Consider the following 14,419-nt stretch of genomic DNA (forward strand, 5'->3'; position numbering starts at 1 on the left):
TGGAAGGTCTTTGAGTTTAGTCCCAGAGATAAATAAAACTTTCCAAACCAAGTCAACATACCCCCAAGTGACTGATTTGTGAATATAGTCACAAGACAGTGACAAATAGGTTGGAAAATAGGATTTGGGATTAAGAAATGAAAGAGACCAAAGGCTTATATGTCTATATCTTGAATAATTTCTTCAAAATAAATGAATAATTTGTTGAATTCCTGCTATGATCTAGTGATTATGCTTGAGGTCTGGGATACAAAGACAAAAATTAAACAGTCTTTGTCCTTTATTAATTTAAACTCTATAGAGAAAAACATGTAAGGTGATTTGGGGGAGGGTGGAGACTCTAGCAGCTGGGGGGTGTTCAGAAATACTCTCAAATAGAAGATATTTGAACTTAATCATGAAGGAAACTAGGTATTTGAAGAGGCACAGGTGAGGAGGGAGTGCATTTTAGGCAACCTGTCTAAAGGCAAAAAAAAGGGGCTAGAATGGTATGTATGAGAAAAACCTGGAGGCCAGTGTAGCTGGGTCAGGGTATCTGAAGGGGAACAGTGGATACTGTGGCTGCAAAAGTGGGAGAAGGCCATAAAGGGTTTTAGAGACCAAACAGAGGAGTCTGTATGTTGGGGTTTATTGGGCAAGGCAAGGCAAGACAAGACAAGAAGACAACAATCATTTATTAAGTGTTTAATATGTACCAGACTCTGTGTGGGGGATACCTGGTAAATATGAACAAAAATAAAGACAATTCCTGCCCTCAAGGAGGTTACATTCTAATGGGGGAAGACAGCACATAAAAGGGAACTGAAAAGAGCAGGATGGTGGGAGAGGGAGAGAGAGAAGATATCTGGGTGGGGGCATGGTTACAAAGTCTGAAGTGCACTGGGAGAGGAATGAATAGGCCTGGGCCTATTCCCAAAGTGGAGGCCCCAGAAAGAACTCATCAATGAGAGGAAGGAACTGGCATGATAGAAGAATGCTTCAGGATGAGAAGGGAAGTTCCAGGGAAAGATGGCAGCCAAGTCATAGTATCGAAGTATGGAGAAAGAGGAAGGCTCATATTTAGACCTGTATTTAGGAGTATTATGTTCACAGCTATGTGAATGAGGAATCAGAGAGAGGAGAAGCATGAGGAAGGAATAGGAAGACCAACGAGGGGGCCTCTGTGGTAGTCTGAGGAAGAAGTGATAATGGCCATTTGAGCAAAGAAAAGATCATGTATGTGAGAGATATTATAGAGCTAAGAGAACCAGAAAGTGCTGCCAAGGTGAGAATCCAAAAAGGTACAAAAGAAAATGACAGCAAATCACTGGTTTCTGATGTTTGAGTTATCTCAAAATCAACGTGTCTGCAGCACAAAATTGTAAGGATGAAAAACATAAGCAATTATACCATCTCCATTCTGACCCACTTCAATGTGTTGTCTGCTCCAAAAACTGAGAAAAGGATAAAGTTAAAGATAATTTTCTTTTCTTCCCAGCTTCCCCATTTCTGTCAAAGATGCAATTTTCCTTCTACTCATGCTACAACTTAGGAGTCATCCTCACCTCCTCAGGCACCTACCCCCCATCTGTTGCCAAGTCTTGATGTTTCTTGTCTCACCATATCTTCTATATGAGCCTCTCCTCTTCACTCCCATGACTCCCATGGGGGCCACAGATCCTCATCACCTCACACTTGGACTACTACAACAGCCTCAAGTGTTTCCATTCCATCCCATTCTCCATTGACTTAGCTGTCAAAACGATCTTGCTAAGCCACCGATCTGACCATATCACCCCTACCTCCTCCTATTCAGTGAAGTAAATGCTCCCTACCAACATATAAAATCAAATATAGCATCTTATATTTGGCTTTTAAAGCCCTTCACAACCCAGCCCTTTGCCATCTTTCTAATCTTTTTATATTTTATTCCCCCGTCCTCTATGATCCAGCTACACTGGCCTTTCTTGCTGTTGCTCCCACAGGACTCCCTGTCTCCTGACTCTTTGCCTTTTCACTGGCTGTTCCCCTTGCCTAGGACGCTCTCTTTCTTCATCTCTGCTGACAACTAGCTTCCCTGGCTTTCCTATGGGCCCCATGGGGATGAGATGTAGAGGATAGGATGGTGTGCACAGAGAGACACAATGAAGCTAGATTGAAAGGGCTGGTGTTCTTGTTCAGTTTTGTCTACTTTGTGCTTTCTGCCATCCTCCCCCTCATAGAGGTTGGGACCACAATGAGGTTGCTCAACTTGACTAACAATCTTCTAACTTCTCTTTTCCTCCTCCCTGAATGTCCAGAAATTTCTCTTTTACTGTTATGGATTGATCCTCAGAGAGTCTTTACAGGACATGAAAGTGAAGAAACACTTGTTTGCTCTCCTAGAGCTGTCTCACCAGGTAGCCTGCCAACGAGAGGTGAGTGACAGCAATGCCTGAGATCAGAGAGGGGACAAGAGGAAAGAAGGGAGGCAGCTGCTGAGGGGCCAAGACACAGGGGGCAGCCAGGCATGCTTCAGAATGTGATTTTAGGAAAATAGCTGTGCACACCTTTGTCTGCTCAATGCAGAGAGGCTAACTGATGGGTAAAAAATGTTGCATACACAGATGAGGTAGATGCTTTGGTTATTTTTTAGAACTGTCCCCCTGGCCCTTCATTACAAGGAAAAGCTTGCCGGGTAAGGGACAGGGAAAGGGATGTGATTTTTTTATGTTTTGGGTTTTTTGGGGTTTTTTTGCCTTTTTGGAGGGCAATTGGGGTTAAGTAACTTGCCCAAGGTTACATGGCTAGTGTGTGTGTGTGTGTGTGTGTGTGTGTGTGTGTGTGTGTGTGTGTGCGCGTTCAGTGTCTGAGGCCAGAACCAAACTCGGGTCCTCCTGACTCCGGGCCCATGCTTTACTCACTGCTTCACCTAGCCACCCCCTGGATGTGATTTTTTAAATTCTATGAAAAACAAAAGGTGTCAATAAAAAATAAATATACATTGTTTTAATTTCAGAAAATTCTCCCCTCTCTGGGCCTTGTTTTGTGACAAATTATGTTGAGCATTCAGAGTCACCCATGAATAATACCACGTAAGGAGTGATCATGTTTAGACCTGGTGTTGAGTGCCCAGGGTATGCCTGGGTTTGGAGGCAGCACATGAAGATGAAAGGACCTTGACCTGAGATCATCCCCAAGGCTGCCACTTACTGTCTATGTGACCTTGGGCAAATCACTACATCTCTCTGAGATTCAATTTCCTCATCTCTGAAATTGACATAAAATGCGTACTGCCTTCCTCACAGGTTTATTGTGAGAACTACACTTCAAAGTGGGAGTTATTGTTATTGGTATTTCTGAGAGGTTATGTGTTAGAAAGTGTTGGACTAGGAGATAGGTGATATGGGAATAACACTACTGACATTATAATTGGTAATAACTGATATATCTTGTATCATTTGAACCACATAAGAGGTAAAATATTATCATCATCCTTATTTTACAGGTGAGTAAGATTAAGTGACTCTGAGAGATTCATTGATTTTCCCATACTTAGTTATCTAATTCCAGATACAGAATTTAAACCTGGAATTCCCTGAACTTTAGGTAGGTCCATACTTCTTTTCGTTGTACTACATGGCCTTCCAAGACTGAATGCTAGCTCTAAGATTCATTAACTGTGTGACTATAGGCTAGCTAGTTCTTTAACCTCTCTGAATCTAAAAACAGGATAATATTTACATTCCCTTTCTCATAATCTTTTAAGGAAAAATGCTTTGTAAAACCTTAGAGTATTATATAAATACAAGTTGTCATCATTCTTATTCTTCACAAAATATGTATGTGATTGGTGTCTAAATATATAAAAGATGGCTTGGTTCACATGTGGCATTGATAGATACATATGACCTGGGATCTGGTCCACCCCATTACAAGGGAGCCTGTGATTTTTGTCTTTATGGGGAACAGAAGGAGAATGTGGCTTGGTTGGGGCAGCCAGGTGGCTCAGTGAGTAAGAGCACCGGCTCCAGTGTCGGGATGACCTGGAGATCGAATCCCGGGCTCAGATAATTAGCACCACACCCAGAAATAACTGGCCATGTAACCTTGAGCAAGTTATTTAGCCCCGATTAAAAAAAAAAAAGAATGTGGCTTTGTTTTTGTTCCTTCTCTTGCCTGTCTCTTCCTCAAATATCTATAAGCTGAAGAGTATAATAGATTCAGCATAAAAGGCATATCCCTCTTAAGAGGAAGGTAATGGAGTAATATCACCAGCTTAGCTCCTTCCCACCAAAACATTGGGTTAAAAGACCAACATGAATTGTGAATAAACCCATTCATCCAATCAAAACAATAAACAGAAGTGGGGAAAGTTGTACAGATTAGACCTGACCAAAAAATACGCAGTAATAAAGGAACTCTTCAGTTGGGAGAGGGAGAAAACACCCCAAATCAACCAAGGATGAAGAATTATGTCACTGAGAGGATATCTATACTCAGCTGTTTCTAGCGTTTCAAATGCTGGAAATCAAGCAGCATGCTAGGGAATTAACCCGCCTGTATGTTGGCTGCTTTGAGGATTGATCTCTGGGCTGCAAAGTCATTTTCATTCTCATGACCCATTTATCTCCCAACTACTGGTCTAAAGTTTCCAAACATTCTCCTTTATATGGGTATGTAGTATTACACAAAATTATCCCAGCTAATCAGTCATGTTTCCTTTCACTTGAAAGCATGCAGCTAGGGGTGGCTAGGTGGCACAATGAATAGAGCATTGGTTCTGGAGTAAGGAGGACCTGAGTTCAAATTTGACCTCAGACATTTAACATTACTAGCCATATGACCTTGGGCAAGTTACTTAACCCCAATTTCCCTGCCCTCCCCCCTAAAAAAAAAAACATGCAGCTTCATAAGACTTCCTTTAAGAAATCCACCCAATGTGGGGGGGTAGGGAAAAGGTGGGGAGAAAAATTTTTAAATCAAAATCTTGTGAAAATGAATGTTGAAAACTAGAAATAAATAAATAAATTGGATAAAAATTTTAAAAACAAAAATGCTGCGTATCCTAGGAAGGAAACAGAAAAAGAAAGTCCACCCAACTCAGTAATATATGGGTGAAGGTGCTACACTTATTACAGAGAGCATAGAGAAGAATTTCTGGGAAATTCTGAGGAGGGAGAGTGGGAAAAGACAGGATCCTAAAACTAATCCACATTTTTATCTTTCACAGGGCATAGCACTAGCAGTTGGGCTGGCATCCTCCAGCCACCTGGAAGAAACCTGGGCCGTATTGGAGCAATTTGGCCAAAAAAGAATACTGAGGCTTGGTCTAAAACCCTCTAGCCCCAAGGTACTGTTAGCTGCAGTCAGCTCTCTGGGAGCTAGGGATGGCCTAGCTTGTCTCTCAATATTCCTTGGTACAGTAAGGGATACATTAAAGAGATAGGGCAGGGAAAAGTGAAAGAGATCCCTAAAGGCAGTTTTGTGGGATAGTGGAATGGTGAGTGATAACTGATTTGTTATTTTTTCTGAGATTTGCCAGGAATTTTCTATGTGATATTTATAAAAGTACCTCTCTGAGTCTGTTTGCACAAACCATGAGAAAAACAGGGGTGATCATTCTTGCCCCATCTGTTGATCTAATGGATACTGTGAAAATCTTGTGAGATAATGAATGTGAAAAGTCCTAAATCTCCAAAGAAAATGAGAGATTCTGGATTTGCAATAGTTAAATGAGTATTTATCTTAGGTAAATAAGTATTAACCTAAGTTCTCCTTCAATGTCACACCTTGGCACAGAGCCTGACCCTAGGCTTGAGAAGGTCATGCCAGAAGATTATAAACTCTGATGGTTGTACTGATTCAATTCAATTCAATTCAACACTGTTATTAAGCAATTATTCCACATGGAACTCTGTGCTGTGCACTGGGGATATGAAGCCAACAATGAAACAACCCTTACCCTCAAGGAGCTTATATTTGATTTGGGGGATGCAACGTGTATATAGACACATAAATGCAAAGCAACTTGAAGAGTAAGAAGACTTAGAAGGTTTTGAGTATGGTTTTGGCAACAGGCTGTGTTTGCCATGTAGCCTAGCTATGTAAGAAGAGAGAAATGGACCAAGAAGCCCACCCTTTAGCCATTAGGCAACCCTACCTTATTCTTTGTACATTGTAAGTTCTTAAGAAAGGTTTCCTTAATTGAATTGAACATGTGTAGCCATATCAAGACAAGAGTGAATGGCATTTTTCTTTTTCAGATTTTCCTAAACTTCTATTATTAAAGACAGAGCAATTGAGAAAGATAGAGACAAAGAGTAGCAAAAACTGGAAGGAGAGTGGGGGGAGAGAGATGGAGATAGACAAAGAAGTGGGGAGAGGAGGGAGATAGGGAAGAAAGAAAGAAGAGGTAGGGGGATAGAGATATAGAGAAACAGGAACAAAGACAAAGAGATAGAGGTGAGGGAAGAAAGAGAGAGAAAGAGAGAGAGAAGAAGAAGAGGAGGAGGAATCGTTACTAAAGGATGAATTCTTTTAGCCCCCAAAATGATGTGGACTTTAACTGAGTTGTAGAAGGGTTACAATCTGTATCAATAAAAGTGCCCACTCAGATGAACTCTCTGAAATATTGAGATATTGAGTACCCAGTATTTGCTACACGTCCCCACATTCAAGAAGCTCACATTCTAGCTTAAATGCTAGAGTAATTGGTAAAAGATTCCTGGAGGAGTTTTCATGTGAGCTGGGCTCTGAAGGATGGCAAGGATTTGAATATTGCTCTTTTGTTTGCTTTACACTTTTCAGAATATGAATTCAAGTCAGTTTGGTACAATGCAACAAGCATTTACTGAGTATCTATGCTGTGCTTGGGGCTGTCATGACCCAGAGCAAAACCAGACATGACCCTGCCCTCACAGTTTCCAGTATATTAAGGGACATAACTGGGACAAATCAGGAAGACAGGACCTGAACTGAGTCTAAAAGGGTTAGAAGGAATCAAAAAAGTGGACTGAGGAAGGAAAGGGAATTTCAAAGCCATAGGCAAAGACTTTCACTCTTCAATCTCACATAACACTAGATTTCCCTTTTTATAATGAACATACAATGTATTATTTTAATTGAAGTTTTCAGGGTTTTTAAAAATCATTTCCCTTACTAGAATGTAAACTATAAGAAGAAAGGGACTTTTGTGTCTTAAATAAATTTTGAGTTGAATAAAGTTTGAGGGACATAAATTTCTGGGTAATTTAATTATTTTATTAATAACGCCAGCATTTGAAATAAAAGGCCAGCAGCCAAAGGCCCTCAAGGCTTATATGCTCTCAGAAGAGGAGTGTTCCTGAGGCTGGCAATCAACTCTGATTGGTTAATAATTAATTAGGGGATGAATATTAAAATATGGGGCTGGACCTATTTGAATGAACTTTATGTCATTTACTTCTAAGTTACCCCCACCCAGCCTTAAGTAATGTATTCAAAGAATTTATCCCCAACCCAAACCTGGACAGAAGGGAGTTTGCCTTAGATAAGAAGTCTGATCTAGTTGGTTGGAATAGCAATATCCAGAAGGAGGAGAAGGTTAATCCTATCTTCCATCAACCCTGTCCTTGAGAGATTAGAAAAGGAAAAAAAGCTTGAGTCTCCACAGTTTTAATCATTGGCTATTAGTACAAATAATTATTTTTCACAATACAAAGAATTTCCATTAACTTTTGGTTGCCTTCACAATCCAATTACTTTATGCCTTTAACAACATTATTCTGAGAAGAGCTCCATAAGTTTCACCACAATGCTGAACGGGTCCAAAAGGTTGAGAATCCCTGGTAACAAGAGGGTAGCAGAGATGAAAGTAGATAGGTTAGCTGGGACTAGATCATATGAGGTGTTGAATGGCAGAAGGAGGAATTTGAACTTTGCTCTCTAGATAGTAGGGAGCCTTTGTTGGGTTTTGTGTTGGGACAAAGCAGCAGCAGAGCTGTGATCAGCTACAGATTTGATACTGCCCCACGCCACTCCCTGGCTCAAAATCCCCATGTGACTTTGTAATCTTCAGGTCCTTAACCCATCTGCATCATAGTCCCAACTTCACTGTAAGCTCTATGGAACAATCAGGGAAGTGTTATGAGCCTCTGAAGAAATCCATGACCTCATTTGATCCTCAAACTATTCTGTGAGGCGGATGGAATAAGAATCATTACCTACATTTTTCAGAAGAGAAAATTCAAGCTCAATGAATTATAGCTTGGTAGAAAGTACACTGGATTTGGAATCAGATGGTCAGGGTTCAAATCCTGACTCACTGTGTGACCCTTATCAAGTCACTTCCCTTGCTGGCCTTCAATTTCTTCTCATTTAAAATGGGGGTGGGGGTGGAATAAGAGTGAACATGAGTAGTTCAGGAAGTGAGGTACAGGGAACTCTGAGTCCCTTCTTGCTCTAACATTTGTGGGTCTGTGACTTGCCCAAGGCCATATGGTGGGTCAATGGCAGAGCTGGGATTAGAACCCAGGTCTCCTGATTCCCAGTCAGATGCTCCTTCTGCTACTTGATAGTTGTTTGTCTTCTCCTTCCCTGCCAGATCATTCATGACATTTATTGGAAGTGGGCAACCAGTACAGCCCTGCTATGCTACGGGCAGATGGCGATCCATGCTAAGAACAGCATCCTCCCGAGGGTGGACAATATCATCACCAGGATGGTGTACTACTTCAACTGCAGCAAATATGTAGGCTCTTCCACCTTCTCCCCTGGGCCAGGGAATCCCCCAGTGGCCCTTCCCACCCCCACCTGGCGGCCCCTCCTTAATAGCAGCCCTCTTAGCTGACTCTGTGGGGGCTTGATGCCAACTGTGAAGATCTGTGACTTATTATTAATAATGGCTTCCATAATCAATGATGAAAATGTTGCTGCTATTAGTGTTCACAGTAGCTGTGTGACAAAGACTGCAATGATCAAGAGAAAAACCATGAGGTTCTAATAGGGGCACTGACTAGTTCACGTTCACCCAGCTACTGATTGTCAGGTTGTTGCCTCTGTTCAGCTTTCTCGATCATGTCCGACTCCACATGACCTCATTGGGGATTTTCTCGGCAAAGATACTAGAACGGTTTGCCATTTCCTTCTCCAGCTCATTTTACAGATGAGGAAACTGAGTCAAATGGGGTTAAGTGACTTGCTCAGGGTCACACAACTGCTAAGTGTCTGAGGTCAAATTTGAACTCAGGTCTCCAGACTCTAGGCCAGGCGAGTTGGCCCAATCCAGGACATTTGACTCCCAGACCGATGATCTTTCCCTGATGCCATAGTTGCCTTTTAGGAAGCTCTTGGAAGGAAGAGACTCAGTTTGCAGAGCTCCCTATGGAGCTTTCTTAAATTTAGAGCCTTTAAAGGGTATATATATATATATACACACATATATATGTGTATGTATATCATACTTTATATATATATGTATCTATATAATGTATTATTATATATAATCAACCTTATGTTCCTATGTCTTAGGGAAACCCACTGTCCCCACCCTAAGGGCGTTGATGTGAGGAGATGGGGCTTTGAAGAATGAAACATTTACAAAATAGCACACAGCTGTATAGGCCTCCATGTCCACATGACCAGTGCAGGCAGTAGGTGCTGTAAGAATGCAGAGAAGGGAGCAATCAGCCCTTCTGCTGTTCCAGCATGGGTGAGCCTCGTTGTGCAGCCCAGAAGACCAGGGCTTGGGTCCCAGTTCAGAGAGTTAACTAGCTATATCATCTTAGTGACTTGGCTTCTCTGTGCCTCAGTTTCCTCATCTCTAAAATCAGAGGAATAATAACACCCTCATCATGTGTCCCTTCGGATCATTAGGATAACTTTCTGAAAAGCTGAAAGTATTAAAGAAATGGGACTTACTGGTATTGTTATTCATGGAGGAGATGGCATTCTAGCTGGTCCTTGAAGGATGGGTAGGTAGGATTTGGATAAGCAGACAGGTGAGGGGGAAGGCATTCTTGAAATCTGGGACCGTCAGAACAAAATGAACAGGTTTGGTCATCACATGAATGTTGAGGAAAAGCAGAGGAGGGATGGCCACTTGCTGGGCATGATGTAGAAGAGATTTCTATTTGGGTATAGGTTGGGTAACCTTTGGAGTCCCTCCCAACTCTGAGATTCTGTGAGCATCGTCACAGCAAATGGAACTTTCCTCTTGGTGTAGGCACACATCTTCCCTTTCTAGGATTTTTCTAGCACTTCTGAGGGGGTACACTTTCATCCCCCCTGTGCCCTTGAGCACTGGCCTCAAAACATTTTGATTGTGCACCCTTATCAGACCCCATAACATTTTTGGATATGTACCTTTAATACATGCACATTGATTTATTAATAAATAACACAGGGAGAAACCAGAGTTGACTTCACTTCTGGGCATCATCCAGTGTGATCTGGGGCAAGTCATTTAGCTTCTCAGGGTTCAGGCAATTCTCTAAGACTGGAAACTACATAAAAGGTGTCTACCTGTTCTGGTAGAGGAAGTTTTCTTATCTGGAAGTTCCTTCTACCAATGAAATCAGAGTACCAAGTGCCAACCCCTGGCCTATAATGTACTACTTTTGTATGAAATGCACACAAAATGAAATTTTAAAAAGATGGGATAAAATGAAATCAGCCATACTTTAAAATATCTTAATTTTATTTATTACTGGTATAAAACCTTCTTAATATGATTGATAATGAGGAAATTTTTGTAAAAGTGATATTACTGGGCATGCTTCACTATTTTTTTTTAAATCTACTCTATGCCTGGGGAATGGGGAAGATTTGAAAATAATACTAATTTGCTAGAAATTAACATTCATTTGATTGGATCAATGTTTCTCTCTAATTAGGTAAAATTTATTTTAAAAGATAAGCCTTCATTATACACAATACAAGAATCAAATAATAGGGCAAAAACGGTTGATAAACATCTCTTTTCAATGGGAGTCATTCTAGGAATGATATTAACCATCCACAGTGCAAAAACAACACACAAATATAAATTGTCTCTGATTTTGGTCTGGCAGAAAGTTTTTAATTGAAGTCGGTTACTCATCCTTTATGTAATTCTGCTTAGCGGATTAGATTATGCCTTAATTTCCATTTTTGTATGAAGGAAGGGAGCAGTAGGTCTTCAGTAGGAAGACCAGTGCAGGAAGGGAAATGATATATAATGAAACTGGAAAGGCAGGTTGGGGTCAGGTTCTGAAAGGCTGTGGAAATCAAACAGAATAATTTATAATTGATCCTAGAATCAATAGGGAGTCACAGGAGCTTTATGAGTAGGGGACTGATGTAGTCAGATATGCTTAAGGAAAACCACATTAGAAGGTTTGTGAAGGATGAACTGGGGTGGGAAGAGAATTAAGGCAGAGAAGACAATCAGAAGGCTATTGTAACTGTCCAGGAGAGGAGATCGGGGCCTGCCCTTGGATAGTGGCCTTCTGAGTGGGGAGAAGGGGATGGATTTAAGAGATGTGCAGTTGGAAATGTCAAGACCTGGCAGCTTCTTGGATATGGAGAGCGAATGAAAGCGAGGGGTCCAGGATGACACTAGGTAACTGGAAGGATGGTGGCATGGAAGCAGGATGGGTTTAAAGGAAAAAATGTAATAAGATTTGTGATTCATGTTACAACATGTTCATGTCTTATCTTGTGCAACTCACTGGGTCACACCGAAGAAGAAGAGAGCTGGGAATTGGGGAAGGGCAATCAGGGCTGTGGGTGCCTGGGTCAAGCTTAGGTTCTAAGGCATCAGGGTGCTCATGATGCCCATTATGGAAAGGGCAGCATGGAATCTAAAGCCAGAGTTTGAATGCCAGCTCTGGGGCTTACTGACTTTGTAATCTGGGTAAGTCACTGAATCTCTCTGAATTGCCTTTTTCTCGTCTGTAAAATTAGGACAGTGCTCTCCAAGGTCCTTCCTATGGAGTTTTCCTTATTATCCATGGCCTCCTTGGGGTATATGCTCAGCAGGGGGATCATTCTGTCAAATTGTATGGATATTTTAGCCTCTTTATTTGTATAATTCCATATTGCTTTTTCACAATGGCTATACTAATTGAGATCTCCACAACAATAAATTAATATGCTTTTATTTCCACAATCCCTCCAATATTGATTTCTTAAGGTCCCTTCTGGCTCTAAGTCTATGAAACTATGGGCTGATATCTGGTACAGAAGAAGGGAAGCTGAGATCTTGTAGAAGTGGGGTGTGGGGCTAGGAGGAGCAGGAGGAGGAGGGAGAAAACTGGGAACTGAATGGAGGAACACTAGGTCATGCTGGGTAAAAGGTAAATGTGGGATGTTGGAGACAGGATTTGATCCATCTTTCTGTGATCCAATTAGTTGATCACTAATTTGGACTCATCCTCTACTCCTACCATAGGTTCCTGCCATGGTCCCTACTTTGGAGACCACTGTCCTAGAGAACTGGATACTATCCCTTGGAAATGGTTGTTTAATAGCCTTACCCAGGGTCATTGAATGAGCAGTTCATAGAATTCCAATATTTGTAGGGACATCAAGGGTTTGACTCTTTTTTTTTCTTTTTGCTTGCTTCTTGGATGGATTAGGATGATGTCCTGAAGAGCAGTTTCCTCAGTGCCACAGTCATGATCACCACAGTACTCAAGAGAGACAATGGAGCAAAGAGCTACACATTCAAAAAGCTCCCAGTCCTGATTGACTGTATACTGGTGAGTGATAACCCATTTGGACCACTGAAGGCTGTTCTTTCACAAGCACACAGGTGTATATGTTGGGAGGGAGGCCTCAGTCATCAGCAAGTGGTCCTGAAGTGAAAGTTCATGGCCTTTCTTGGTCCACCATACATCAATTACACATGAAAAGTTGGGAAGTCCATCAGTTAATCTCTTTGGGTCTCAGGGTTGTTGTTGTTTAATCTGCAAAATTATGTTAATGGGGGCAGTAGCACATGGGTGAAAGGACATTCATTCCAGAACTTGAGGATCTGAATTGAAATTTTGACTCTGTTATCTACCACCTGTATGACCTGGGTCAACTCAAGTGCACCTGCTGGAGCTGTTTCCGCATCTGTAAAAAACAGGAAGTTAGACTAAATTCGCTTGCAGCTCTTTGGGCTTATAAACAAATCAGTTCAGTCATTTATCCATTCATATCTTTATGCATTCTGGTGCCAGTGCCTCTTTGGGGCAAGGATGTGACCCAGGGTTCTCAAAAGTCATAGCAGGGAAATACAAGGCCCAGAAGCTTCTACCATTCTGGAAATGGTTCCAGGGTAGTTCTAGCAACAGACTGTGTCTGTTTTCTGAGGACCAGTCTAACTAGGGAGAGACTCATTACCAGTAGGGTAGACACCAGGTGATGAAGTTTTTTATTATGATAATCCATGAAAAGGTAAAACATTTACAGTGGCCATCATCTCTGCATGGATCTTTCTACTTTTTCAGCTATGTTAGAGTGACAGGAATAGGGAGAGAGGATAGTAAGAAATTTATAGACAGTTTGAGTCAGAATAATTAAAATCCTTAAAATACATTCCATATTTTTAATGTCAAATGAAGCATAAAATAGCAAGATGTATGCTCACCAGAGATGTTTGCCCCTGCCAGGGAATGATGTCCAGTGCAGACTTCAAACAGAAAAAGAGATTTCCTATAAATGGTGAGCTTAGGGTTGGAGTTAAGTGCCTCCTTGAAATAAACACCATGTCTTTTAAAACCATTCTTCTTTTGTTGATGCTGTATGACTGGATATCATGTAGGACTATAATAGGCTGCAACACATTGCTGGGGAAGACTTGTGTGAAAGAAACAGAGAAATTGATATCATCGGAGGAAAACATAATTGGCAGATGAGATGGGGATGGTTAAAATAATAATGTGAAATATTGTAAAAAAAAAAAAAGGCTAGATTTCTTACTTAATGTTCTAGCAAATATGTGAGAAAAAAAGGCTCCAGACTGAGCAATTATAAAGAAACCTGAAAAGAAACAAAAGGCTTGACTGTATAGTATAGAATTGTACTAAAGCCAGCTAGCAGCTGGTGATGGCTGGGAGAGGAATGGCCCAAGGGGATCCAGCTTGAGTGACTCTGAAAAGGGGGGATGCAAAGGAATCTAACACAGGAGCCAGCCCTGGAACATATGAGCAGTAGGAGAGAGGGGACGGCAAAAAAAGCTTGTTCAAACTCTGGTGAATAAACCTAAAGCCAGGAGAGTCTGCATGAGGACAATCTGGGTTGAGGAAGGTGGGGGGAGGAAGGAACACAAGCTCCTAAAATTGAGGCATGTAGTCAGATCCTGGTTCAAGTCTCTCAGAAATAGAAAGACAAAGTCAGACCTCATAGATCACTAGATAAGATCACTGGGAGCGACCCCTGGGAAGAGGGCCTGCCCTACACTTGAGCCCATAGAGCAGTGGCTTTGCAAGGAACTTGAGACCAATGTAATCTT

General features: G+C 41.4%; 1 protein-coding gene across 1 annotated transcript in view; it reads left to right on the forward strand.

Annotated features, from left to right (window-relative positions):
- LOC138155868 (maestro heat-like repeat family member 5) overlaps positions 1-14,419 on the forward strand; it is a 130,344-nt gene that overhangs the window by 17,960 nt on the left and 97,965 nt on the right. The window contains exons 4-7 of the mRNA XM_069081120.1: positions 2,280-2,396; positions 5,192-5,311; positions 8,543-8,689; positions 12,558-12,680. Coding sequence (XP_068937221.1) covers positions 2,280-2,396; positions 5,192-5,311; positions 8,543-8,689; positions 12,558-12,680 — 507 coding nt within the window. The remainder of the gene's footprint in view (positions 1-2,279; positions 2,397-5,191; positions 5,312-8,542; positions 8,690-12,557; positions 12,681-14,419) is intronic.

This window comes from Petaurus breviceps, unplaced genomic scaffold (genome assembly GCF_028583685.1).
Source record: "Petaurus breviceps papuanus isolate PSGF00001 unplaced genomic scaffold, PetGlider_PUasm1.0 98, whole genome shotgun sequence".
NCBI classification, from domain to species: Eukaryota; Metazoa; Chordata; class Mammalia; order Diprotodontia; family Petauridae; genus Petaurus; species Petaurus breviceps.